We start from the raw sequence: 26,113 nt of genomic DNA, 5'->3' as shown, positions 1-26,113 counted from the left end.
CCCAGCAACAATAGCAACCCTTACAAATTATTCCTCCTTATTCGATGCCACTGTCACCACTGGGTTTAGTTTTCAGTCTACACACATTTATGCTGAAATATTATATTTTGGCTTTATTTCTGGCAGCTGTAGCAGGAAAAGACCAAAGTCTGATGGACAAGTGAGGTTTTTGTCAACCACACAGTCTTCAGAGGACCTGCTGCACGCACAGCCACTCGCATAAATCAAATCTCCTCATTTTTCCTGGCTTTACCTACGTTCTACGGAACACGGATTTCAAACACGAACCCCAAAGAGGTCCAGTCATAAAGATAATTTTTAATTCCCCATTCACAATATACCACAGACAAGGAGTAGATGTTTTGTGTTTCTTTTTTTTGGTTTTGCTTTGTCTTTGGAATGACGAGACCACAGCTACTAAGTCAAGAACACTTAGAAGCTGTGGCACTAAAGATGCATTTAGGCAAATGGAAAGCACCATGAGCGCAAAGATTTGAAATCCACTTAATAGTAAATGAGTAGAAAAGAAGTACACAAGACCTCTGTATTCCACCCAATTATTTTAAACTATAGTATTATCAAACTTTTAGATTCTTTAATTCCTTCTGTCTATAGATGCTTCCTCCTTCCCTGTGAAATTTAGTTTGTTTCAGCTGAAGCTCATACAGTAAAAACAGAGCTCAACAGCACACTGGGAATATTTAGAACAGGTGAGGAGACTTTCCTGAAGGCACTGTAGAGGCCAGTAAAACTTCATGTTTCTTGTTCTCATTAGACAGCAAACAGTGAATGACCTTGTCCTTTGCAAAGTCAAGCCCTGTGGTCTCAGGCTGCTTTTTCTGGTTTCGGATTTCTGATTACCCACCCTTTCTCCTGGAACAGTTTTCCAACTACATGGAAAAGGCTTTCATGTTGACATTTCAAAGGTCACTCTATAGAATCTTAAGTTAGATCAAGCCATCATTTATGTATCATTATGGGATTCTCATTTATTCTCAGGGTCACCAATTTCAAGACAGAGAATCACGGCTCTCAAAGTTTAAAACAAGTTCTTGCCACAATAATTATTTATAAAATATCTGATAAAGTAATAGCAACTTGCAATTATCATTACAGAACAAACTCAAGTCGTGTCTACACTTGTTGAAGCATACCTACTATGTTTTCTCACCTAGTACTAACTAGCTTGTTTCAGTTCCGGGAACTTCACTGGGGTGAATCAATGAGCACTTACCATTAATAAGCAGAGAGCTATCGGATCCTGGATATGAATAGTTTAGACGACCTGAAGGTAAAAGAAGGCCGTTACTAAATTTATTTTTTTCATGGATGGTTTCAGCGTATTCAATACCAAACTGCATTAACTGTTTTAATACGTAAGGTATTTTAAAAATTCTATTATGGGATAAAATTTTGTTGTGCTAATAAACGCAATGAGTCAGAGGACATATCAATCAGCATATTCACAAACATTGAAAAAGGGAAAAGTTTGAAAGTAGGAAAATAAAATATCCCTCATATTTAACTATTCGGTCATTCCAGGTTCTAAATCCCTATCCAGAGTCACTTTCTTTATACCAGTACGTTCTAATAGCAACTCATAACAACCTTCATATTTTTTTTGCCCCATAAGTGTGAAAAAAATTTTCATGTGTATAGTTTTTGTTGCTTTTTAGAAGTATGTAATTAGCAGTAATATTTTTCTACATGATTTGTAAGAAAAGTGCCGGGCTTATGCCTACATGTACAGACATGCTAATGGGTTTAAATTTGCAATTGGGCAAATCAGTACAGAAGGTAAAGAACGACCTATCATTGCACTTACACATTCTAGAAAATACAAAAGCACACAGCACAGTGGCCAAAGCAGAGCAGGCACTCAATAAATGCTCGGTTAGTTTCCTTTGAATTTTTAAGTGGTCCAAAATCTAGTTTTGGACCTAAAGTGGACACTGACAATGCCCATCAAAAAAGAATTTGTGAAGGTACTAAAAGTTTTGGAGGATGCGGCATCTTCCAAATTGGTAACCAACCACAAATAAAGGGGGGGTAAATGGCCCTGGGATGGCTCCATCTAAGAGGAATACCATTTCTGTTTGGGAAGAATTTTTGTACATAAGTTGAGGGGTATCCAGACAATAAATCCTTCCTGAATGCACACCATACACCTAATTCTAGGTTGTAAGTTATAAAAATCATTATTGGCAACATGTTGAAGTCTCCATATTCCACAGACACCCACCTTCGTAAGAATGGTAAAGAACCCTCCACAAATTCTTGCTCAGCTAAGGAATGACTGGACAGGGCAACAGGACTGCTAATTATCTATCACAGTCCAGCATCGTATAAATCAGCAGTAGTGTGACAATTTCAAATTGACTCAGAATTACAAACATCCCATTAGGAAACAGCACTCTAACCTCTGACCCCAAAGAACCACAGTAGGCTCTCCAAGGCTAAAGGAAAGTGGGGAAGCAGAGGTTCTCGAAGGGCTCGAGGCTGGAGCAAGCCTTCCAAGATTCCAGGAAGACACTTCCTAGTTCCACTGAGCACTATGGGAACCAGAGCTAAAATGTGGTCCTATCAATCCAATAGCCATATATTTACAACTCTAAATAGTCTCCACAGAAATGAACTCATGCTGTGAAAAAAGAAAATTGTTCTCTACTGCTAATATAGAGTTAATTAATCCATATCCAAAATGTGGGAGTCTAGTATGAAACAAAGTCTGAACTTAATAATTTTCCTACAATTTAAAATCAAATATAAAGATTGTTTTTGTTGTTACTGTTAATGGTTCTACTTAAAATTTCAGCTTGTTCCCATTTAGGGAGTGAAGGTAGGGATGGAGATGGGGAAGGAGGAGGTAAAAATTAATTTTGCTATTTCAATTTCTTCCTAAAAATTGACTTCATTATTTAATGCTAATATGTAAAGTACCCAAATCCAGTGAATTCCATCTGAATTGCTTTAACGACAACCCCAGATTGTATGACCTGTCACAAGTATATTTTTTAAAAAGCACAGACTTGAGATGATGGAATAAGAACATGACCTTAACAGTTAAAAACCTGGGAGTATTGTTTATGAATCACTGAAGTCAAAGTAGCAGCTGATTTTCTGTAACAGAACACAGCATCCATTTTATAACTGTAAAACCCTCTAATAAATGAACTAACAGCCATCACACATACCATTTTTATTTATCATAAGGCATTTTTTAAAAGATGATCTAAGTCAATACAGAAACAAAAATATTTAACTATCTGAAGTTAAAAGGACATGTTTGGTTATTTCTCAGTGGATATTCACGGATTCTAATATTTTTAATGCTAACATACCAGCTGAAATCATGGCTGTTTCGTAAGAACTATAATGCCTCTTCTTTGATGCCATGCAAGAAAGATTAACAATGAGAATCCAAGGACAAATCACCAAACAGGCCGGTCCAGTTTAACAAGTCAAGTTCTACCTCATCAGAAACTCACCTTTTGGGTATCTTTTAAGGAGAGAGAGGGAGAAGAGAATTTCAACTTGACAGGCACAAAAGTGTCCCGTGATTCAGTTCTGAGTTTGCCTCACAACATGTCTCCTAAAGAGACCCCACCCTCCACCCCCAAGGTAGGCAGGTGAGCTTTGGTATTTTTTCTGCTTTTCAGACTTCTGAATGCAGTAATTCTAGCCTGCAGCTAAGACAATAAGGCACTGAAGAATCCCTGGCAAGGCTCATAGTATAACTCTGTAAAGTGATACTTGTTTTTCATTTTCTGACCTAGTCTTATGAGTCCTGCCAGGCGGGGATCAATTCTGGCCTCTGAGCAGCAAAGGCATCTGTGACGTTTTGTTAATCAGTAATGCTTTCTACTTCAAGTAGAATATAAGCGGTGACATTTAAAAAACAAAAAACAAAACCCCTCTTTTTTTTGAAAAACTTTCTTAATGTTTCCCTAACCTGTGTGCCCTATCCTGCTGTAAATTCTTTCTATAATTATAATATCTAGAGTCATCCATTCATGACATCTATCACGGATAATACCTATTACTTCCTTTCTGGAAATCTTCTGAAAGCCATGGCACTTTCACATTCTCCTCCTCGCATTTCTGCTCTAATATGCTCACTGGGGTGTGGAAGGCAATTATCACCGGCATTTCTGCTTTTTCTCGTCCAGGGCTAGATTACAACAAGCCCCTCCCTCATCTGAGACAGCGGCCCTCTTTCTTTGTCCCAATGGAGGGTATTTTTCAAGTGCTTTTCCCCCCAGATTCACCATTTTTCAGGGTACCGTCCCCCAAAAGGTATCCCCCCCCCTTTTTCAGATTAACTTACCAAATTTTATTTCTAGCTATGTTGCACCAGCCAACCTTCTTGGGTAATCATTTCGGCTACTGGCTAACTTTCTGATCTCGCTTACATAATAGCTGCCTTTAGGAACTAGAGTTTTTTGTTGTTTTTTTTACCTAGTACCTTGAGTTTCCTGTTTGGGCACCAGGTAAGCATTCAGTGAGTTCATTCCACTGAGCTTAAAACACCAGCGTTTCACAAATGAATAAAGCGAAGTAAAATAAAAACAACTGATGGATCTAAATATGACTGGCACCCAGTGTTTGTGGTTTTGGTTTGATGGTTTTTTGATATCTATCTATAAACATAATCCAGGTTTTGGCACAGTTAGAATCAAATTCCTCAAGGGAGCAGGAGGGCATTAGGATTTCAGGCAAGTGAAACTACTTGCTGGAGAAAATTCAATCTTTGAAGGCTCTTGGTATTGACTGTGTTATAAATGTAAAGAAATACTGCCTGATCAGCAGTCCTCGTCTTAAGGGACGCTATGACAGGAAAGTAATGGTCTCTGGAGGCCAGGCTGGCATTTGGAGTCAGAAGCCTGGCATACATCATGCAGAAGGCAGAGACTATATTTGGTGACATGACTCAACCTGGCCAAATATAGGCAACTGATACAGTGCGACTCTGGGGAACTACACTACCAAATTCTACAGCCTAGAAAAGATCACACTCCAACTAGGCGATTCTATGCTAGGTATTTGCGAGTTGGACAGAACCAGTATTTACCAATCGGACTAAGAATTAACCGCTGGGAGGAGGAGGTGCTCAAAGGAACAGTATGTACTATCGTGCTCTTGTAACACACTAACTAAAGTGACCCTAGTCAATGAGCTGAAAGGAGAAAGGACGAGAAGGAAATACTCTAATATATTAGCAGTATATGTGTACACTACTTTCAAAATTAGGTAAGTTATTTTATAAAAAGTAACCCAGATATTCTTGCTGATGATTCGGCAGGAAACAATACAATAAATGCTGCCATTACAAACACGCAAACACTGAAAAATACCAAATGCTCTACAGTGATACTAGATTTCACGCGATGACCTTCTGTTTTTCATAGTCAGGCCAGCTTGCTGCTGATATGGTGCAGGGCAAGGAATGACAACAGGGCATAACTCTACGAGGCTGTCCGAAATAAAGTCATGCAGCCCTATACAGTGACAAGAAGTATGAAATTCTAAGTTAGTTTTCTTTATTGACTCACACTATAAAATCTTCGATACGCCAATGAAAAGGAGGGGTCTTCAGTGAACATTATTAAAATTTTCTGATAGCAAAGGGTAAGTAGGGACTTAGGCCCATTGCTAAGGTAGATCAAAGATTTACACAACACACACGTGTACACACACGTTGTGGTTATCTAACTAGAGATGCTCCTACTACCTTTGCTCCTGCTCATTTTATTTAGGTCACTAAGGATGTCAAAGCTAGAAAGCCATAAATCACTTTTTAAAGGTGCTCCACCGGCCTTTCCACATCTATTTTTACCAACGCTGCCTGAGATCTGCAGCAAGATGGTGCTGTGGGGACCTAGACGGTGCAGAGCAAAGCTCAAGAGATGTGCAATCAATTCAGTTTTTGAACACCAACTTTATGCTCATACAAATGCAGAACACATATCAATATGAACTAATAAAAATGTGTTCCATATGTTCTATCACCAAATGATATAAAGGTAACTATCTGTAATGATTTATTCTATTGATCTAAAAATAACACCCCAAATCAAAATCTGTATTCATATTCTACCTCCTGACCTGCCTGTGATACAACCAAGCTCCAGGAAAGATGTCTGCATGCAGTATCACGAAGGGGGAACTGGCTGGGACTGACAACTTGTCCCCCTCCCAAAGAGCCCTTTGAATTAATAAACACACAGAGAGTTTAGGCTAAACGAAACCCCTCTAGGAGACAGAACTGGCTTTCGGTTTAAAAGCCAGGACTTATAAAAATACTTGTTTCCTTGCCTAGCTCTCCAGGTCCATTTCTCTACACTGCCATTTCCCTTCCCACATTAGGTACTTCAGACATTCAGAATGACTGGCCCATTAACTTTTCCTTCTGGGTTCCCCGCTCTGTCTAGAATGCCCCCCTCCCCGTCTGCCCCAATGTCTTACCACCCAAGCTCCCCACCCTTTTGCCCAGGTAGCTTCTCTCTCAGGTCTCACCTCCTCTGGGAAGTCTTCCCTACCCCAAGCAGCATGCTCCATACAATACACTTGACACTGACTACACTGTATTTACACTATCTATTCCTAAACTGTCTCTTCCTTTAGGGCAACCAGATCTTTGAGGACAGATTTTGAGGTGTTACATCCCAGAGGTTGGAGCAGAGAAAGGTGCTCAGTGATAGCTGTTGAATGAATGAATGAAGCAAAGCCAGCAATTGGTGGGCTCTCTGCCATAGAACATGCAGTGAAAAGGGTAGAGAGTCAGACCAGTGCCATCTCGTGACCAAGGTCAAATTACTTAGCTTCTCTGAACCTCAGTAAAACAGGGAAATTTCCATTTACTTCACAAGGCTGTTATGAGAAACTCAGGAGACAATTTTTGCAGACTGCCTAGAAAAATCCCCAGTACAGAGTAGGTACTCAATTAATATTAATTCCTGTCCCCTCCCCAACTATACATCAGAGATAACCAACAATTTTCCACTTGTGAGAGAAAGTAAGAGGAAAGATTCCTTTTAGCCAAATAAGACCCAAACTGGAAGCTGGAGAAGGGAGTGGTCATCTGGGGGATTTTTCAGCTTCAGAGAAATGAGAGTTTGTTAAGTGTTCTTGGTTGCAAACAGAGATATAATTCTTCTCTGGGGGAGAGGAAGAAAAAATACCTAATTCGTTACTTTTTTTATTACAGCCAAACTGGCAAAGCAGCAGAAGTCTTGTAGGAAATGAAAACTTAGAAAATGCAACTTAAAAATTTTCCTTTTAATAAGGCCTGGGAGGATCTTCTTTTTGTACCAAAAGCTCAAATTAAATTTTCAGTTGTGATACGATAGTTGAAAAACAGATTGTAATAATGGCAAAAGAAAACACTTATCTGCAAGTAAGGTCAACGGGCTAGGTTCCTACAGATTGTGGAAGGTTTCATATAAAAGGGATTGCTTTGACTACTCAGGGCAGGTACAAAGTTGCCAGATCTAAAAGCATCTAAGAACTTCAGGCAGGCAGAAGGGAATGTCTAGAGAGAGACCAGCAGAGCTGACCTAATTAAGGAATTCCAAAGATTTCCCACTGCCAGTAAACCCAATAACAAACCAGCACGCAGGAAGGCTATTTTTATCCCTGCCCGAGGATTTCTGACTCTCCATGCTACATTTAGAGGACAGAGCAACAGATAACTTGCCTTAAGAGGATGTTATGATATCAGTGATAAATGGCAGTTTTTTAAGCTTTAAAAAAAACATGGCACAGTTTTCGTCTAAATTACACCAGCCAAATCCAGTTTAAAAAAACAAAAACAAAAAAAGGATAATACAATGGAAAGAAAAGTGGAAAAAAGAGACTAACAGGTAATAGAAAAGCTTGAAATAATCTAAAAAAAGCCAAGGCAGTAAATTTATATTCTCCTACCTTGCAAAAAGTTGATTAAAAACAGCATGTGTAACAAGAGACCCATTTTAAAAGAACCAGTGAATAAATATCAAGAATCGTAGAACCAGCCCCAAGGTAAAAATGGTTTTGAGCAATGGCTTTCTGCACTGATGCGAACATAAAAGAAGATCAAGACACACTTATGAAATCTCTAGGAACCATAAGCGAGTGATTTAGAACTTCAGAGAGAAGAGAAGCCACTCTTTAAACTGGTCTCTAAAGTCCAAACCCCAACAGGCGATCTGCAAAGTCACTAGTTGGCTTTCCACGCACACCTGTCATCGGCTCTAATCACTTATTTCATATAAATTCTGATGACTTTATGAAACCTTAGTCAAGAATGTGCTTGAATTTCATACCTGATCGAATTTCACCTTTAATTATTTCTCTCAGAAGGCCCCCTTCCTATTTTCTCCTACTGATACTCAAGACACCAAGTCTTCCTCTTATTTATCAGCCTTCAAAACTAAATAATTAGCAGGCTGTTCATAGACATCGGCTAATTATTTGGAGGATATGCTGCCTGAGGCCAAAAGTCTTTGTTTTTTATTCCCTGATATATAAAATATATAAAATAGTTCCTGGCACAGAGTAGATGCTTGATACACATTTGTTGTATGAATGGCCACCCACAGCTTTCGGCTTCACATACCATGTTTCCCTGAAAATAAGACCTAGCCGGACAATCAGCTCTAATGCGTCTTTTGGAGCAAAAATTAATATAAGACCCGGTATCATATCGTATCATATCATATCATATCATATCATATCATATCATATCATATCATATCATGTAAGACCCGGTCTTATATTATAGTAAAATAAGACCGGGTCTTATATTAATTTTTGCTCCAAAGGACACATTAGAGCTGATTGTCTGGCTAGGTCTTATTTTTGGGGAAACAGTATATGTCTGAAGTGAAGAGCGGTGGGGAGGGAGGGCAGTATACCTGAATCACTTCAGGAATACACATGTGAATCAGGGAAAAGAATAAGCCCGCTTGGAAAAGTTTCCTCAGTGATTCTATTATAGTTTGACCTCTACTCTCAATAAGGCACCTGTCTGTAAGAAACCAGCAGGTGTCAGATCTGACTCTTTTACAGAAGATTATGATAAAATACAGGTCTTAAATTCTGTACCCTGTCTCGTAAATAAAAATTAACAAACTTGAATGCCTATTCTCTGTCTAAAGCATACTAAGACAAAAATGTATACTTTTTTTTGTTTGTTTCCCCCTTAAATGCTACACAATAAGTACCTAAGCTATTGAACCAGGAGCCAGAGGCTGTGTGTTCCTATCTTGATCCTCTACGTACCAGTTAGTTGATCAATTTTATAGAAGCTGCAGCATCGCTCTGAACTTCAACTTCTTCAATTGTAAAATGGAGATCACAAAACTCACATAAAAGGATTTAGGTTAGAGATAATTCTCAGAAGGGGCACAGAACAAGAGACAAAAGTAAGTGTCCTTTCACTGGGAACTGCTTCCTATACAGAATATCCAGGTCTTCCTCAAGAAAGAAAAGTGGAGACCAGCACCAAATGTGTCCTCTGATGTACTACTGCCTGGTAATGGAACATGCTCGAATGTTAGTGGAACTGGAATATAAGCAGAAGCTAAGATGTAGGATACTCCCACAAACCATGTCGCTTAAAATGGCTGGCTCCCCCTCCTAACCAGCTACCACATTACCCAACTCCAGGGTGCACCCCTCTTGTCATATGATGCCCCTGCACCCTGCCATGTCGCCTAAAGCCCCGCAATCCTAGACCTGCCTCAAAGGGCAAAAAGATGTCTTCAGATGTCAGAGACAAAATTCCAAAATGCTATCTGGTGGAGATCATAATGGAGGCGAGGGTAAGTGACCTCCTCATTCCTCTCTGTCCTCACCATTTACTCTCTTAAACTTTTTATGTTGTGTTCCTTTTGGTCATAGGGACCATTCTAATGGTAGGAGGTTAAAGCAGAACAATTAGAGAAGTTCTCTAGAGCAGTGTTTCATAATCTTCTATAATTATTAAGATCTACTTTGATCAAAATATTTCCGAGGCTGCCCACCATGATAACAAGTGAAGCCCCCACTCCAGTGAATACTGTAAGTACAACTACAAAAAACAAAACAAACAAAAAACCCTTAATAATAAAAGGCTACTGTGAATTCAGCAACACCTTTAAGTGTATTTTAATTGCATTACACCAGCATCCACATGCTTTGGGAAGAGCATCATGCCTACCCAAAGGACAGACCTATCATCTAACTGGAATGCTTGGTCCTAATGGGTTCATAGGCCCCATCAAATAATTCCCACCAGTGACGAGGCCCGTGGTGCACAAACTGAGAACAGAAACATTTCATGAGGCCAAGTTTTAACACCTGCTTCCGAAACATAATATTCTTAGGCCTGACTCAAAAAGGCAAGATGCAGTCTACAAGCAAAGCCCTCACTCAGTCAACTAAATTCGATTTTTGGTTAGATCCTTTTTACAAGCTACTCAATATTAAATCCTGCCACACCCAGACTCACATGAACTTCATATACCACTTTCAGTCATTAAACTACCAAAACCTTCAATTTTGTCACTTAGGAATAGCATGCTAGAGAGACTGTATGGGATTGCTGATGGGAATTTAAAGCTCGTGAAGTTCAATCCCTCTTTTCATAGGTGAGGAAAACCAAGATCTAGAGAGAGGTGACTGATCTAAGGCCACATAACTGCTAATGGCAGAGCAAGGTGTGAACACAATCCTAAACGCTTCTCTTTTTATTTCTTAAGATTTGGGAAAGTCTGTTATAAGCTAACAACGTCTAATCATTTACAATAAAGAGATCAAGTGCCTGATTTAAATATCTCTATTTCATTAACCATGCCAGACATTTGTTATTTGGAATCTTATAGCCAGAAAAAGTTATAATATTTTTTTAGGTTCATTATACTTCAGTTAATCATGGCTGCTCTTCAGAATTAAGATTTGCACTTTATTGTTGGTTTCTCAAGAATTACAAAAGGGTCTTCTAATTGGTCGATTCCTCCTTCTCTTTCCCAATGTACAGCAACCAGCACCGACCCAACTGGATTCCAAAGAGATTATGGAACTGCTTTCCCTTCAGAGTTCCACTGATGTTCTTAATTGACTGGTTACCAGGTAATACCCGGAATAAAACAAAGCCTTGGTTTTAGAATGGAGTGCACTGGTGTGGGACTACATTCAGAATCAGTCATTTAGACAAAATAATAAAGCCCACAGGCAGCCTGGCCATCTCAATATCTGATTCAAAAAGTAGAAACTAGTTTAAAAAGTATTCCTTTTGCAAATATTTACTGCTTAACAGCAACAAACTCACTGAGTTTTCTCTCTCTTAACTTTGGTAGTGAGGATAGTGGCAATAACAAGGGAAAAAAATAAGGAGCAGTGAGCAGAGAAATTCAGAAATCAGGCCTGTACAGCTGATAAATCAATCAACTGCACACAATATCCTGGCAGAAATTCCATGGGCATCAGGAAGAAATAATTGTGTGGCACAACTGTGCAACTTTTCCCGTCCTTCCTGTTGCTAAATTGAAAGCAAAGAGAATCCTGGATATTTTTATGACAGCTATGAATTAGGTGGCACTGCTTCCCTTCCGTCAAAGTCAGCAAATAACATGTTCCAGGCTTATGTAACAGGATCGAGGAGTCTTAAGACTTTCTCGACAACCCCCTATTGTATTTCTCCATAATCAAAAGGGCTTTCATTAAGCAGAGATATTAGTCTGTAGGACTGTTTCAGTAGCTGTCAGGAAATGAGACAGCAAGTCACCTCTCTACAGAATTTTATAACACAGAAGAAAAAACAGAAAAATAACAAGTGACACTATCAAAAGGTACACAATATACTATTACTAATTTGGACATGGAGCATGGACAAAAGGATCTCTGTAAATGTGCTGGACCATCTCCTACATTTTGTCCTGCAGTGAGGTCCCTAAAATTACTGATCCCTAAAAACACTAACGAACTGGTGGCAAAGTCTGAAAACCTTACTACTTAAATGTTAGTGCTCAGATTTCATTTCTCAATGGGAAGCAATATTATTCCTGTGTGTCCATATGGTAATACCTATACTTACTGAGTTATACACAATACTTAATCTGAAATGTAAAACATTACAGAAAAGCAGTTGTTAATTTGCTACCTGATTGCTGCTTGTTTTCTGATTTGTTATTTCTAAGTGTCACATATAGTTCATTGCTTTACCCATTACTGCCTTGAATGTGTGTCAATCAAAATTGAGTCACAACAGCCATAAGATATGTTAACCTTAATACATTGTTAAAAAAAAAAAAAGGTAATGAGTTAAAAGACTCTTTTAAATAAAAGTTTAGGATCTTTAAAACTTCTAATAACATAAAATGTTTCCTGTCACTTTCTCCTCTGCCTACCTTTCCCTCACCTGTCACTCAGGTAAAATTCAGAGTTGCAACAAAGTTTTAAGATGACCACTCAATTATCATGGACCCAAAATAAGATTCTTTGTGCTCAATGTTCAGGACTAAGATAAGAAGACTGCTTATTAATACGGACCTACATCATGGATGACCTAATACAGATTCCCCCTTTGTGACAGACAACTGCTTGTATGATTTTCAGAACAAAGGAAAACCCAGGGTCACTATTCTATCACACACATGTGGAGGGTAGAGGGCGGAGGATCACTACTTCCTACTTACCAGAACATGTTACGTAAATAAACTGGGCAGACGAGGAGCTGCACAGGGACAGGAATGGTTAGCATGAACCCAGCTGGTTTCAGTTCAGAGGCCAGAGTAAAGAAGACTTCAGCCCAATACTGTGAGCACATCGGTGTTCACAAACATCACATTTTGTTCTCCCAGGCATTTCCCTTTCCCCTCCTCCTCTTAAAAAAACAGAACAAACAATACACAAAAACAAAACCGACACCAACAGCCACCCCCAGTCTGAAAAAGTGTAGTCACACTGTTCAAACTCCATACTTTCGAAAACTCTGCCTCCACGGAGCTGGGAGGAATCTACCAAATCCTGATCATCAGTAAACCAGAAAGGGACAGTGGTTCGGAATTCAGAATACATCCTGCACCAGTAATACAAAGAAAATCGTGCCCCACGACTTCGCCCTCTTCTTCCTCACAAAGGAAGTTACCTCAACACAGAAGCCCAGGTCCCATCCTCTGGCACAACTAAGCCAAGCAAAAGAGAAAGGCTATTTTAGGATGTTCCATGTCAGCAGTCAGGAAAGGGAGAGTGCAGGAGAGGAAAGCGTGTAGTTTCTAAACAGTCACACAAAAAAGTTCATTGCCGCCGAGTTTAAATTGTATTCTTTGCTATGTACCTTATTACTCCACTACTTATAAGGCTTCTAGAAGTAGGGCTAGTTTCTACTCCCCAGAGACTGCAGCCACTCCCCTGCTTCGTGACTTCAAATCATTTGGTATCATCCAAACAGAGCAAGAAAGAACCAGCCCAGGAAGGCTCAGGAAGGCTCCAGCCTGGCTCCCGGGGCAGCTGCCTGGCTGGCTGAATCTTAAGACTTGTTGTCTTTCAAGATGCCCCAATTTGCCAGAAGACATCTGAACACCAAATAATGGTAACTGACTTGGAAGGAGATATTTGATTATGAGTCCAAGTAAAATTAGCTGGTTTGCATTATCCATTTCTTTTCTATGGCACTTTGTACCAGGCTCCATAAATTTCCCCTAAAGGAAAATGTCCTCCTGGTCCTCGGAAAAGGTGACAGGGGTAGAGCGCAGAGGAGTGCGTAGCAATCTTTTCTCAAACCACCACAGGCAAACTGACTTAAGTAGGAAAAGGTTAAATATTGTAAGAAATGATACCGGCAATCCACCATTTGAAATAAATCATTTTAATAGTATAGCAACAGAACTATTTTAGTAAGAGTTCCTTTGGCTTTTAAAAATTTTATTTACTCTGAAATTCAAATTCACAACTCGATGGTATAAAATTTAGTCCTATTTTCAGCAACTCTCATAGAATGTTTCTAGAGCTCTCTCAGTCTACATAAAGTTGGTATGCACTTTCCATTCTTAAACATCTGTGTCAGTACACAACGTGTGTTCTTTAAAATAGTGACTGCAATAGAATACGTGACTGTAATTTGGAATACAGGAATATTAATAGCGGATCAAAGGAAAATGTAAGGTTTCCTGGTTATTATTTATGGCATCTTTTTTCAAGCACTAACTTCATTCTCCTACTGTAAAGATAAAAATTTAAATAATTATCCCAATAGTCACTCTCTTACTGTGACATAAAAATATCTTATATAAAATTAATTAAACAGACTTTGTGTACTAAACTTTCAAATGAGCCTCATGATCTTCTAAGAGAGATTATTATAAATTGTTTTGCTAAGCAACAAAGAAAAGAGGCACAGATGGAATTTTCACTTGCCCTCTCATTGATGCATTTGTTTCAAACCCACAGCAATGAAATACAGAGGGGGAAAGGGCATCCCAATTTAATGTGTAAATAAAGAAAGAAAAAGATATCAAAAGTATTTTAAAATGCAAGGTCACGATACCTTCGGCAGTCAGGAATTAAATACAGAGCATTTTTGAAGCAGATCCAGCCCTTAAATTCTTATTCAATGAACGCATGAAGCAAGTGAGGCAGTAATGTCTAACTGTATAACGTACTCCCACTACTGACTCGACATACGCAATAGGTTTCTTGGGCACTCTGGGGATGGGTAAAAGATTGTCACTTTAAATAACTTGCTTTTCTGAATGCAATCATTACTGCTTACATTCTAATTAAGTATTTAAAATGTCTGACAGAGGGGTTGGGATGGATGTGTTGCGGTCCCCCTTTCAAAAACTGAAAGCAAGATACACTCTGTAACAATATGAAGAGAAAAAGACTCCAATTTCACAATGCTCTGGGGAAAAATAAGATGATATTCTGATTCATACTTTAGGTAATTAATATCTGAAGGACAACTATAATGTTTTGACAATTTACAGATTGCCTTTATTCTCTCAGTAATTTTGCTGTCTCATTTGGCTTTCTAGAGAAATGAAGTAAATTGGACATTAAACTATTTTCATATATAGGATATAAAATACTCAACCACTTTTATGAAATTGTGGATGGTTCTACTCTGTTTGACATCTGCTAATTTTCAAGTGCTGTTTTCTGTTTCTTTATTCCAGTGCTTTTGTCCCTCTGCTTCCACTGCACAAACTACTGCCTCTTGGTTGGTATCTATATTCCTTCATTCCCTTCACACACAGGAAAGATAAAAAGGCTCCTTAATTTTCAAAGGTCTTTCCTACTATATACTGAATATAATGCCGCTTCATGAATCTATTTCTTTGAGTCCAACCTGTGCTTCAGAAGCCTGAATACAGACATACTCACATGTGGCTTTCACCTGGTTCATGCCTTGCCATGACTAAACAGTAAGTCCCAATTTTACAGACAAGCGAAAACACAAATAACAGTAAGATACAATATTCCCCAAACAATCATCTGAGCATCTACAATAGTAAAAGACTTTCCTGTATAGGGGAAGAAAACACTTGATAAGCCTAGTAATATTTAGTAATGCACACCTGGAAGATCAAAATTCAAATTCGGTCTATAGCTCGGGCTCTTGGCTTATGAGATTGGGCGGGAAAGAAAATAAAGTTGGCCTTTGGGGAGAAGCGTCTGTGGTCTGTCACTGGCTTTGGTTATACAGAAGGCGACACACAATTTCACAGATAAAAATAACATACAGACATGCCAGCTGATCAGAGAAAGGACATGGAGATAAAGTAGAGGGAGGACCCTCTTCCTTCCCAAAAGTTAAACCTCTGCACATGGAAAAAATATTAGCCTTAAAATTCTTAGAAAAACTGTATTTAAATAAACTGTAAAATAAAATGAATATAAATTATGAAATGAAAGTTAGGTACTCATTTTGCACTTTTGTTAAAATATTTAAAAAATAAATAAAAGGTTTCCAACAAGTCAGTTGCAATCAATAACACATTTATAAAGAAACTCAAAAAGTATATTTGAAGGTTTCTAGGCATATTAAGCATTTTGCCATCTGTTGATGGCAAAAAAAAAAAAAAATTGAAACCCCATTATGTTAAAGAAGATTTTTTTTCCCCCAAAAGGGAAAAGTAAATTCAGTTTTCTGTTTTCTTTTTTAAATTTTAGGAAGTAATATAGCCATATCAATTCACTGAACTCGTAGTTCTTGTATCAATTTTAGGCTTTATTATTTAAACACATACATACAAATAGCATTTCTATGAGGAACCACAAATGAAAGATAAAAATAAATGAAGCCATTTGTAATATATTTTATGAAGTTATTTTTAAGATAAAATGAACCCAAATATAGAATTTGCCTTCATATGATGGAGTCTTTTTAAAACAACTCTCAAATTAATTCTTTTAATTGAATTTTTACACTTTTTTTCTGAGAGGCATATTATTCTCGATTAGTCTCATAGAGTTAATGCCCATTTTCTGTTTTCTCCATTTCTAAAGATGCAGAGCACATGGAGAGGCAATTTCTCTTCAAAATGGATAGTCAGGTTTTATATATTTATTTTACAAGGACAAGGCGTTATTTTTTTTAAAAAAAAGATATTCAACTTTTATTATCACTTTAAACAAAACCTCACAAAACAAGCAGAACCACTGTTAAAAGCAGGCCTAGTTTTCCTAGCTGTCTAAATCAGAAGAGAGTTGCCGAGAAATAAAGTATTAACCCCGAGCGAATCTACATTTTGGCAGTGCTAGACTACAGTGATATAAAGCTCATTATCTTGGTTAAAAAATATATATATTTCAAGCATAACTATAATCTGGCATGTTAGGACCATAACTCATCTGTGAATTCTTTATTGCTCTTTGAAGGAAAATATATACAAAGTTCATTTAATATACTTGTCACCTTGGCACTTCAACTTAAATGGAAACTGGCTTTCTCATTTGATAAGCATGAGAACAGACTTAATAGACGTTTAGTAATAATCGATATCATTTACTGAGTGTCATTTATGAACTAGGCAGCATGCTGGGTTTTACAGATACATCATGTCATTTAATCTTCACAAACTGTGGTGGCAGAGTGGCAATTTAAATCCAGATCTATCTGACTCCCAAACCCTTGGTTTTTCCATTCTGCCACACTTCCTCTTATAAACCACAATTTTACAAAACCTTTATGTTCCCAGACTATGCCAATCAGATTTAATTTTTTTCTGTCATCAGACTTAACTTTTGGTTATCTCTGCAGAATCAGGTTGAAGAAACTTAATAATTTAGGTAAAAATTGGTAAGAGGAAATTAGAAAGGGAATATGGAATAAAGGCAGAACGTTACACAAAAATTCAACAATACAAGACAAGAAACAGACCTGAGAGAGATGTCCTTGCTATGTCTGAGAAACCATGGAAATACTAGTTATCCTGAGGATAACGTGTGCAAGTTCTTATACCTGACTGAGGACTAATCAGAGGCTTGCATCTTAGAGCATCACGTAATCAATTGTTTACATCTGCTGCTGTTTGTAAACTGTGCTCTCTCTAATAAAAGAATAGGTAAATATCAAGAAAAATGAGTTCTAATTATTTATTATTCCTAGTATCTAGTACATAAAATGCTCTCAAAAAAAAAAAGTTGCTGGAGTCAAATACATTAAGAATAAACAAATGTCCGTTAGCTTCTTTTTCTGTACTTAACGTTTAATTTTGAAATAATTATAGATTTACAGCAAGTTGCAAAAAGTGGTACTGATAGTACCATATACCCTTTATCTGGTGTCCCTAAATGGTAACATCTTACATAACTACTGGGGGTGCCGAAAAAATGTATACACATGACTTGTATTGATCTTTTGTTATCAGTATATATTGAGTATTACAATTTTAATACAGTTTTTTCCTTTCTTAAAATGTGTACAGATTTTCTGGAGCACCCTCTGTATGGCACAAAACCAGGAAATTGACATTGGTACAATCCACAGACCTTATTCAGATTTCTCCTTTAGCTACTTTTTAAGCGTGTGCAGTTTTTTCTGGTGCTAGAAAGGGCCTTAGACTCTCCTCATTTTTCTGATGAGAAAACAAGAAGGGTCAAAGAGGCTGAAGGACAATCCAAAGTCCGAGTGCTAAGAGGTGGGAAAAGCAGAGCCAGATGATCTCTGAGGGAGAGAGAGATCCCCTCTCAGAAACAGAACAGGCATCCAAATTAGTCAACCAGCAGAATTCTGTGAGGAAATCAGTCAAGACCTTCAAAATAATCTTATTTCAAAGTTACCTCATCAGATGGATGCATATTTTTTTCATGTATCATTTTTCATCTCTCCAGACACCAAAAAGCTTTCCTCATTAAAAAATTAACCACTATTCATTTGTTGAAAAATATTTAGCTTTACTGTATCAGTAATATGATAAACCAAACTCAAGGAAAAACTGGACCAGGCTGGTCACCACTTGAAGCAGCAGGCTGCCTTGCCACCTTTGACCCCAGTGCAAGCTGTGTCTGGCACAAAACAGGTTCATAAACATTGAATGAATGAATGAATGAATGAATGAATGAATGAATGAATGAATGAAATGAACGAACAGAGAAATGAAGCACAAACAACTTATGTGAAATAATTAAATATACCAAACAACTCAAAATTTTTTTTTAAAAGTGCTTTCAAGTAAAATATAATTTTTGTGCAAACATATTTTATGGAGTAGTTTTCACAAAATCAGAGCTGGAAGAGCCCTTAGAAAACATCTAGCCTGGTCATTCTCAACCCTGGCTACACATGAGCATCAATAGATACATTAAAAAATAACATGCCAAGCCCCACCCACACATGGGACAGGGCCCAGGCATCTGTCTTTTATTTTTAAAGCTCCCCATTATAAGTCCCTTATTGTAAAAGTGATTCTAAATCCCCTGTTAGAAAGATGAAGAAACGGAGGCCTACTCAAACTTAAATGTCTTATTAATGATCACACAGCTAGTTAGTCACAGAATTAGGGCCAGAATCCAGGTAGGAATAGCACTATTCTTTTTTTAATATAATACATAGGAAATATTTCAAGAACCACAAAACTTCATTTTAACTTTGAAACTGTTGGCCACTTAAAAAAATGTGAACTAGGACAAAAAACTATCAACATTTGAACTCTTCCCAGTGTATAGTCATTGTCATGAGTGGACAGACAAGATTTTAGGCACTAAGCAGGTCTTACCTGAGATATAAGAAAAGGATATGTATGATTCATGTCTTTCCAGTTAATTGCCCACCGTAAGCAATTAGTAAGTACTCTTATAGTTCTCTTAATTAATGTTATGATGGGCCTACAGTGGATGCCTATCGAATATGTTTGATTTTTTAACAAAAAGAGGTACATGCATAAAATTGATGGAAGTAGATACAAAATATGAATCCATAACATTTGCCATATTGTTCATCAGATTACACAGGTAATACATAATTTTAACTTTGATTAAACTCAAAGAGTTACATTTTAAAAATTACCTTTAATCGAATCGTTTTCAGCTCTCATTATGTCAATGAGTGAACTCTCCAGGGAGTGCATGTCAAACGTCCGGGGGCGATCCTGTAACACAAACAGCCACAGACCACTTTTAAAACAGCTTTTAATTATAAAGGAGGACAACAAGCTACACTGAACGGGACACAGATTAAAAAGGGAACCTTCCCTCTCTGCAGAAGGTACACTATTACTACATTTTATTTTTAGCACTTACAAAACATCAAAACCACAAAAGTAAGTGCCCCAGGCTCAGCAAAGAGTGATGTGATTTCTAATAATAATTTCAATAAAACCATTAGTTTTACTAATAAAGGAGAAACAATTACAACTAATTTTACACAGTTAAGAGCATTCAATAAATATAAAATTCATAATCCTCTGCCACTTGCGGTTGCAGTATCTGCCAGAGCTTTCCAAACTGGTCCCAGCAGTGACTGACTAAAGTAGCATTTACGCACGCTATTCACAACAGATGTATCTTCCTACAAGACATGGTTCGCAAACAGTCATCAAATGTTTGCAAGACTTCTAGGTGGCAAAGTATTCTTCTGCCATGATTTTTCTGCCATTACAATTAAGGGGAAGAAAGGGTGTGTAGAGAACACTGCTGGTCGCAAGCCTGGCTGGAGTGGGTGAGGAATCCTAAAATACACACTGACCCAACTGCGCTGGCATTCTTCTGGATAAAAAGGACTAGAGATAAATAATATTAAAGTTTAGCTTGCTAAGTGCAAAGTAAGATATGAAAACATTTTCAGATTCAACTGAAAGCAGTAATGCATGCTTCTGAGTCACCCTGTAAAGCAGCACACAGAGACCATCGCCAGAGTATTAGAGAAAAGGGGCTCCCAGAGGATCTGACAAGCGGTACCTGTAGTCCACAGCCTTCTCTGCGGTGGTATTTTCTCTTGCATTATTTTTTAACTCAAAGCTTTGGCTTTTTAAAAAAATTCACCTAATTTTATTCCTTAAAAAAATGGGGGGATCTTCCCTTTTCCACTTTCTTAGCTATCTTCTTAGAAACTTTAGACTGCTTCTAAGCACGTCCTTTATTCAGGGAGCATTGTTTTGGATCAACTTGACTTTTCTCTTCTGTCCTTCCATAGCACGACTCACGCTGCACTATTATTATACTACCCGGAAACAGGGACGTCTCCCCCCGCCCCCCGGTAGTCAGTGATGTTCACTGGATGAATTCTTTTATGATATAAGCCTTTTTTAACCCCTGCAACTTGAGGAGTCCAAGGGCAGTTCCATTTGGATATAACCTAGTATTTAAAGTAGAGAGTATTACAGGTGTCAGTTACATCATGTTACTCTGCTCTAGGCTGGTACGACACACTCCAGCACATCTTTCTTTCCCAATTTTCCTCCTAATTCTCTCCTCGTCATCCTCATCTTCTCAACATGGTCCATAGAGAGGCAGGAAGACACCTTAGAGTTCTGAAGGGTTGCTGTTCACAAAAGAGACTGTCCTGTTTTTATCTTTCCTCATCGCAAGCACTGAAGTAAATCAAATCTCTTTTTGCATATTCTTTCAGAATCAGAGGCATTCTTTTGGAAGCAAAGTGGACTTGGGGCATAACTTGAGAAAGAAGTTACTATAAAGTTCTACCAGTTCATCCTACAGTAGCTGGACTTACCCTTTTTTCAGCAATCTATGAACCACACCCAGAACCGGGCCGTCCACTATCTCCACCTCCAGTACAAAACCAGTTTTGGAGGCAGTAATTCTTGGGCTCTGTTTGCTTCCCACTGGCAGGAAGTGTGTCTCACATCAAATGTTCCCAGTGTGTATAACTCCAAAGATGACTCCTATATTCATCTCCTCAGCCCACAACACTGCCCAGAGGGCCTGACGTGGCAGGAACTGGCTAGCAGATGATTTCTGTTTCAGTATTATTGTTGTCTATGTGTGCCACGATGTGAAACAGGTTGAGAAACCTTGCCCTACGTTTCTGCATCACTGGGCCTCACACAGGACCTGGCAGGTGGAACGCAGGCATATGTTTGCTAAATCGATGAATGAATGAATTCCTTCAAGCAATTTTTAAATGTTTAAAATATTTCTTCTCTCCTACTTCCTTATCTTAGGTTTGTTTTTACATTTCCCTTTCCCACTATAGAGTTGTAGGTTTTCTTTTGCCAAAATAACTGCAATGGGGTGGAGGGTGGGGAGACTCAGCCTTTTTTTTTTTTTTTAACACAACCTTGTGACTTTCCAGAAGCTGGATTTTGCCATCACTGAAGGACAAGAGCACCACCAAGACGCAGTTGATAAAGAATATTACACAGTGGTTTTTGGTTTGTTTTATCACAGCTGTTTCCACTATGTAAAGAAGTCTCCCTTTTACCTATAAGTTGCTAATTGTGGTACTGAAATTTAGCGAAGCCACTTCATACTCCCCCCGCCCACTCCTTTATATTTCTTGAAACACGAAGATTTTTGTTAAAATAACCACCACTGACTTCTAATTGGTGGAGTATATTCAAACTAGAATCCTAAACGAAATTTAAAATTTTCAGTAATGCTTTATGGGACTTAAAAAAAAAAAAAAAGCCCTTCTATCCTTTATTTAGACTTATTTAATTTACAAGGAAAGTTGGTACTTTGCTTTCATTTGTCATGATTTCATACAAGGGTGACACATAAATTACCAATATACAAACTGGTCTTGATCTCAGATGCAATGTGTTGAGAAGAATTTTCAGGCTCTAGGACTCAGAAGGAAACGGTCTAACAGATGGCTGATGCTCACCAAGAACGAGGTCCAGGACCCAATGGCACAGCCTCCCATCCTTGCCTGTCCTGGACTAATATGTACTCCTCCCCACAATCCAACCTTATTAGCAACTAACATTATCATAGACTACTTTACATTTGTATAACACCATTTCTTATGATGCTTTGGTAATTCAAAGAGTTCAACAACCACACATTTTGTCGAATGAATATTCTGCTCTCAGAGAGGGTCTCAAGTTGATCATTTCTTGATTGACTCCCTCTCACTGATCTTTTCTGTTTGTATGGAACCTCTAATTAAAAAAAAAAATTCAAATGTAAGAGTGTCATTAGGAAGTAGGTAGAGTAGACCCCAATTTAAAAACCCAAGGAATCAGCACAGCACAAAGCTGGCTTTCTAACCCAACAAACAACGTGTCAAATCAAGAGTGCTTTGATTTACATAGTTCATTTTTCAATTTGGCCTTTTTTGATTGCTTCTTGGGCCAAATATCATAACCACTGATCTATTTTCTAGGACCCATTTCCCAGAAAGTAAACTAACTGTAAGATAGAAGCCTTGTTAAATGACAGTTCTTGCTGCAACTTGAGCTGATGACCAAAACATGAACCTCAGCAGAAATCAATGGAATGGTCGTTAGACATTCGGACGCCCCAGCTCTGCCACTGGCGTGTCATGTATGAAAAAGGAAAGAATTTGGTTCGATCTCTAATGTTCCCTTCTCAGCTCCAAAATATATTTGTAGTCTAGCTTTCCGATATCCTTAGTTTGTGCTCTTCCAAGATTTACAGCTTAACTTACGGTGACTATTACGGCAGGAACCAAAAATGTGAATGAGAATGACTAATCCAAGTGTATCACTTTTTGCCCACAAAAAGGGGGGGTTGTCAAGGACAGCTGAATGAATAACAAGCTTTTTAAAAAATCTACTTCAAACAATTCATTGAAGGGGGATGTCCTTATCTCTGAAAAAAACGTCAAAGAATCTATTATAAAACAAAAAACTCCGACAACTCTATTTGCTTCAACCCACCATTACTAGATTTACAACAAGTTGCTGTAAATCTCTTGGTAACCGACAGGGAGAAAAGGTAGAAAAGCAGAACTACCCTTTATTGGGCATCTACTAAGTAGATACTTTACTAATACTGTCTTATTTAATCCTCAAACCTCCTCATCAGTTAGACTGTGTTATTCACGATTTAATGACAAGAACTAAGACTGAGGAAGAGTCAGTTTACTGCACAGATAGGTCACTGCATAGTTCAGTGGCTCAGTCAGGATTCAAGCCCAAGTTTCACTCCAAATCCGGCGATGCTTCCCTGGGTAAGGTCACGGTCATGGCAGTCAAGGGACCACACTAATTACGACACACATTTGAATAAATGAAACACTCTGCTGTAAGAGTCCAAGGGGCAGGAATGTGCTCACTAGGGCCCAGAAAACAGTACGCACTCAAATATCACTCAATAAATGAAAGAAACAACAAAATGTATGTATGAGAGTAATATAGGATGATATCAGAGATACTAAAACATAAGAGAAAGAGAAGCCTTATTTTCCTTTTCTCTGTTGAGATGACAGATAGATGTGGTGCACAAATGAGTGACCTATCACAAATGTTATCTCTAGGTTATCTACTGCCAACTGCAGGAGTAGAAGTGATAGTAACAGTAATAGTAATAATAAAATCAGCAGCTAACGTTTATCTAGCTCTAATGCTTTACATGTCTAATCTTACTGATTACTCACAAAATCCTATACAACTAGGGATGTTCAGTTATTAGCCCATTTCACAGATGAACAAACTGAAGCTCAGAGTGATAAATAGCTTTATCAATAGCAGATAAGTGGAGATGGAAGAATCTGGAGGAGGAACCAGGCCTTCTGACTCTAGAACATGTGAGCTTAATCATGAATGAAACTTGAACAATTATATACAAGGCTCAGCAAAGCAAACTCAATTACAATGCTTAGACCTCCTTTTATTTTGTAATTTTAATTGTTGTATTTAATATATTGAGTTGCATGTCATTAACTGATTGGTTTCAGTTTCTGTCATCTCTACTTCACAGCACAATTTCTAAAGGAAAAATCATAGAAGTTACTATGAACATCAAAGTTGATAAAAAATAACTTTCTGAAAGCACAAATTAGTATTTCCAAGAGCAGGACCCATCCTTTTATTGCACACCTGAATAGTCCTCACTGTCACGGCAATACAGAAAGACCTACATCAGCATATAACTGATGACATGACATGGCTTTTCATAGCATTCCAGAAGTAGCCACAAGAAGCACATGATCCTCTTGGTCTATTACGATCAGAAAGAACTAGATTGCAATTAGGCCACAAACCGAAATCATCATTCGTGGTTTTTGGTTTGGGGTTTTTTTTGTTAACGTTCAGATGGATAATCTAAGCCAGTGTTTCTCATACTTAAGACGACATCAGAGCCATCAGGAGGTCTTGCCAAAACATGGATTACTGAGTCCACCCCCAAAGCTTCCCTTTCAGTAGCTCTGGGCAGGGTCCAAGAATTCACAGTTCTAACAAATTTTCAAGTGAAGCCAAGAACCACACTTTGAGGATCACTGAATTGAGCAATTCCATTCAACAGGTTAACTTCATTAGGTGGTTGGGGCTGTGATTTGTAGCTTATATCCTGGTTGGCCGGTCATGATACAGCCCAGCTTGAATATTCTACATGAACCATTTTAAGGTTTCCTTATAAAGAGAAGGGCTTTGTTCTCAAAACCTGAAATAAAGCCCTCTGTTCCAAGCTTTAAGGTTATAACTTGGAAAAAAATTACAATCAATTTCAACAAATCAACCACCATGACCACTACATTATTGGTTCTTGTCCTTTTATACTTGAGTTCATATGTTTAAGCATTACTAGACTGGGACTAAATCACAAAATGTAATTAATTGAATGTAACCACATTAAGTACCAAAGCCAAACTTCAGCTCCTCCCTTTATTCATTCCCTTCCTATAAAGACAGACATTGCTGTGATTGTCACTTGTCAGACCGCGCTGTATACCTGTATCAGCCTATGGAAGTTTCTCTTTCTGGCTTAAATTTTCCCTGGAGAAGAAAGGAAAGCAAAATATTTTGTTTTGAAAGTAAAGTGTATGCCAGTGTGTCAAATATGTGCCAAAATAAACAAGAAGTTATATATGACAGTAAAGCCCGTAGTTAATCAAAGGTAACTATGGGAGTTTTAATCCAAGGTTTTCCAAAGTGTAAATATTCTTCTTGGATTAAATATTTAAGTCCACGGCCATCAACAGTTGACTACATAGTCAACTTGTAAGATCTCACTTCCAGATGATCCACACGTCCTTGTGCGGCACAAGTCCCTTTCCCCGTGTCCCCCTAGCACGCTGACGTCCCACGTGATAGTAACAAGCTTTCTTACAGCAGTGTCCCCACTGGACTACAAACGCCACTCATCTCCATGGCCACACACTGTGGCATACATGTAGCCTACCGTAAGTCCATCATCATTGTCACCATCAATATGAAAGTGGCTAACATGTTCCTCCTGGCTCTGTGTTGTGTGTCTCACATGAATCATGTATCATTTACATAAATTAGTTCCTCAAAACCATCATGTGGAGTGGGAACTATTATCATCCCCATTTTAGGCAGATGAAGCGATGAGAAGTTAATATTAATAATTGCCCTCAAAGTCACACAGTAAGTGGAGAAGTCTGACTTGAGAGCAGAAGCTCAGAAAAGTGGTCCATTTAAATGAACCTTGTCATGACCTAGAAATTTCAATCTATTACCATCTGCAAGGCATGAGATCCTTCATCGTACACAGGGCCTGAATTCAGAGAACTGTCAGAGGGTGAAGTCAAAGAGGTAAG

General features: G+C 38.1%; 1 protein-coding gene across 4 annotated transcripts in view; it reads right to left on the bottom strand.

The window, feature by feature from the left end:
- The window catches only part of CPEB4 (cytoplasmic polyadenylation element binding protein 4), a 60,269-nt gene that overhangs the window by 22,270 nt on the left and 11,886 nt on the right, over positions 1 to 26,113 (bottom strand). For 2 of the 4 annotated variants that reach the window (XM_033097042.1, XM_033097043.1), the window contains exons 2-3: positions 19,472 to 19,553; positions 1,235 to 1,285 (exon numbers count right to left, since the gene is read on the bottom strand). In XM_033097042.1, the coding sequence (XP_032952933.1) occupies positions 1,235 to 1,285; positions 19,472 to 19,553 (133 nt within the window). The remainder of the gene's footprint in view (positions 1 to 1,234; positions 1,286 to 19,471; positions 19,554 to 26,113) is intronic. The other 2 variants (XM_033097045.1, XM_033097046.1) reach the window with 1 other exon arrangement.

Source organism: Rhinolophus ferrumequinum, chromosome 24 (assembly GCF_004115265.2).
Source record: "Rhinolophus ferrumequinum isolate MPI-CBG mRhiFer1 chromosome 24, mRhiFer1_v1.p, whole genome shotgun sequence".
In the NCBI taxonomy this organism is placed as follows: domain Eukaryota; kingdom Metazoa; phylum Chordata; class Mammalia; order Chiroptera; family Rhinolophidae; genus Rhinolophus; species Rhinolophus ferrumequinum.
The sequence above is the reverse complement of the archived record's forward strand: the minus strand, read 5'-3'. Positions and strand labels throughout refer to the sequence as shown.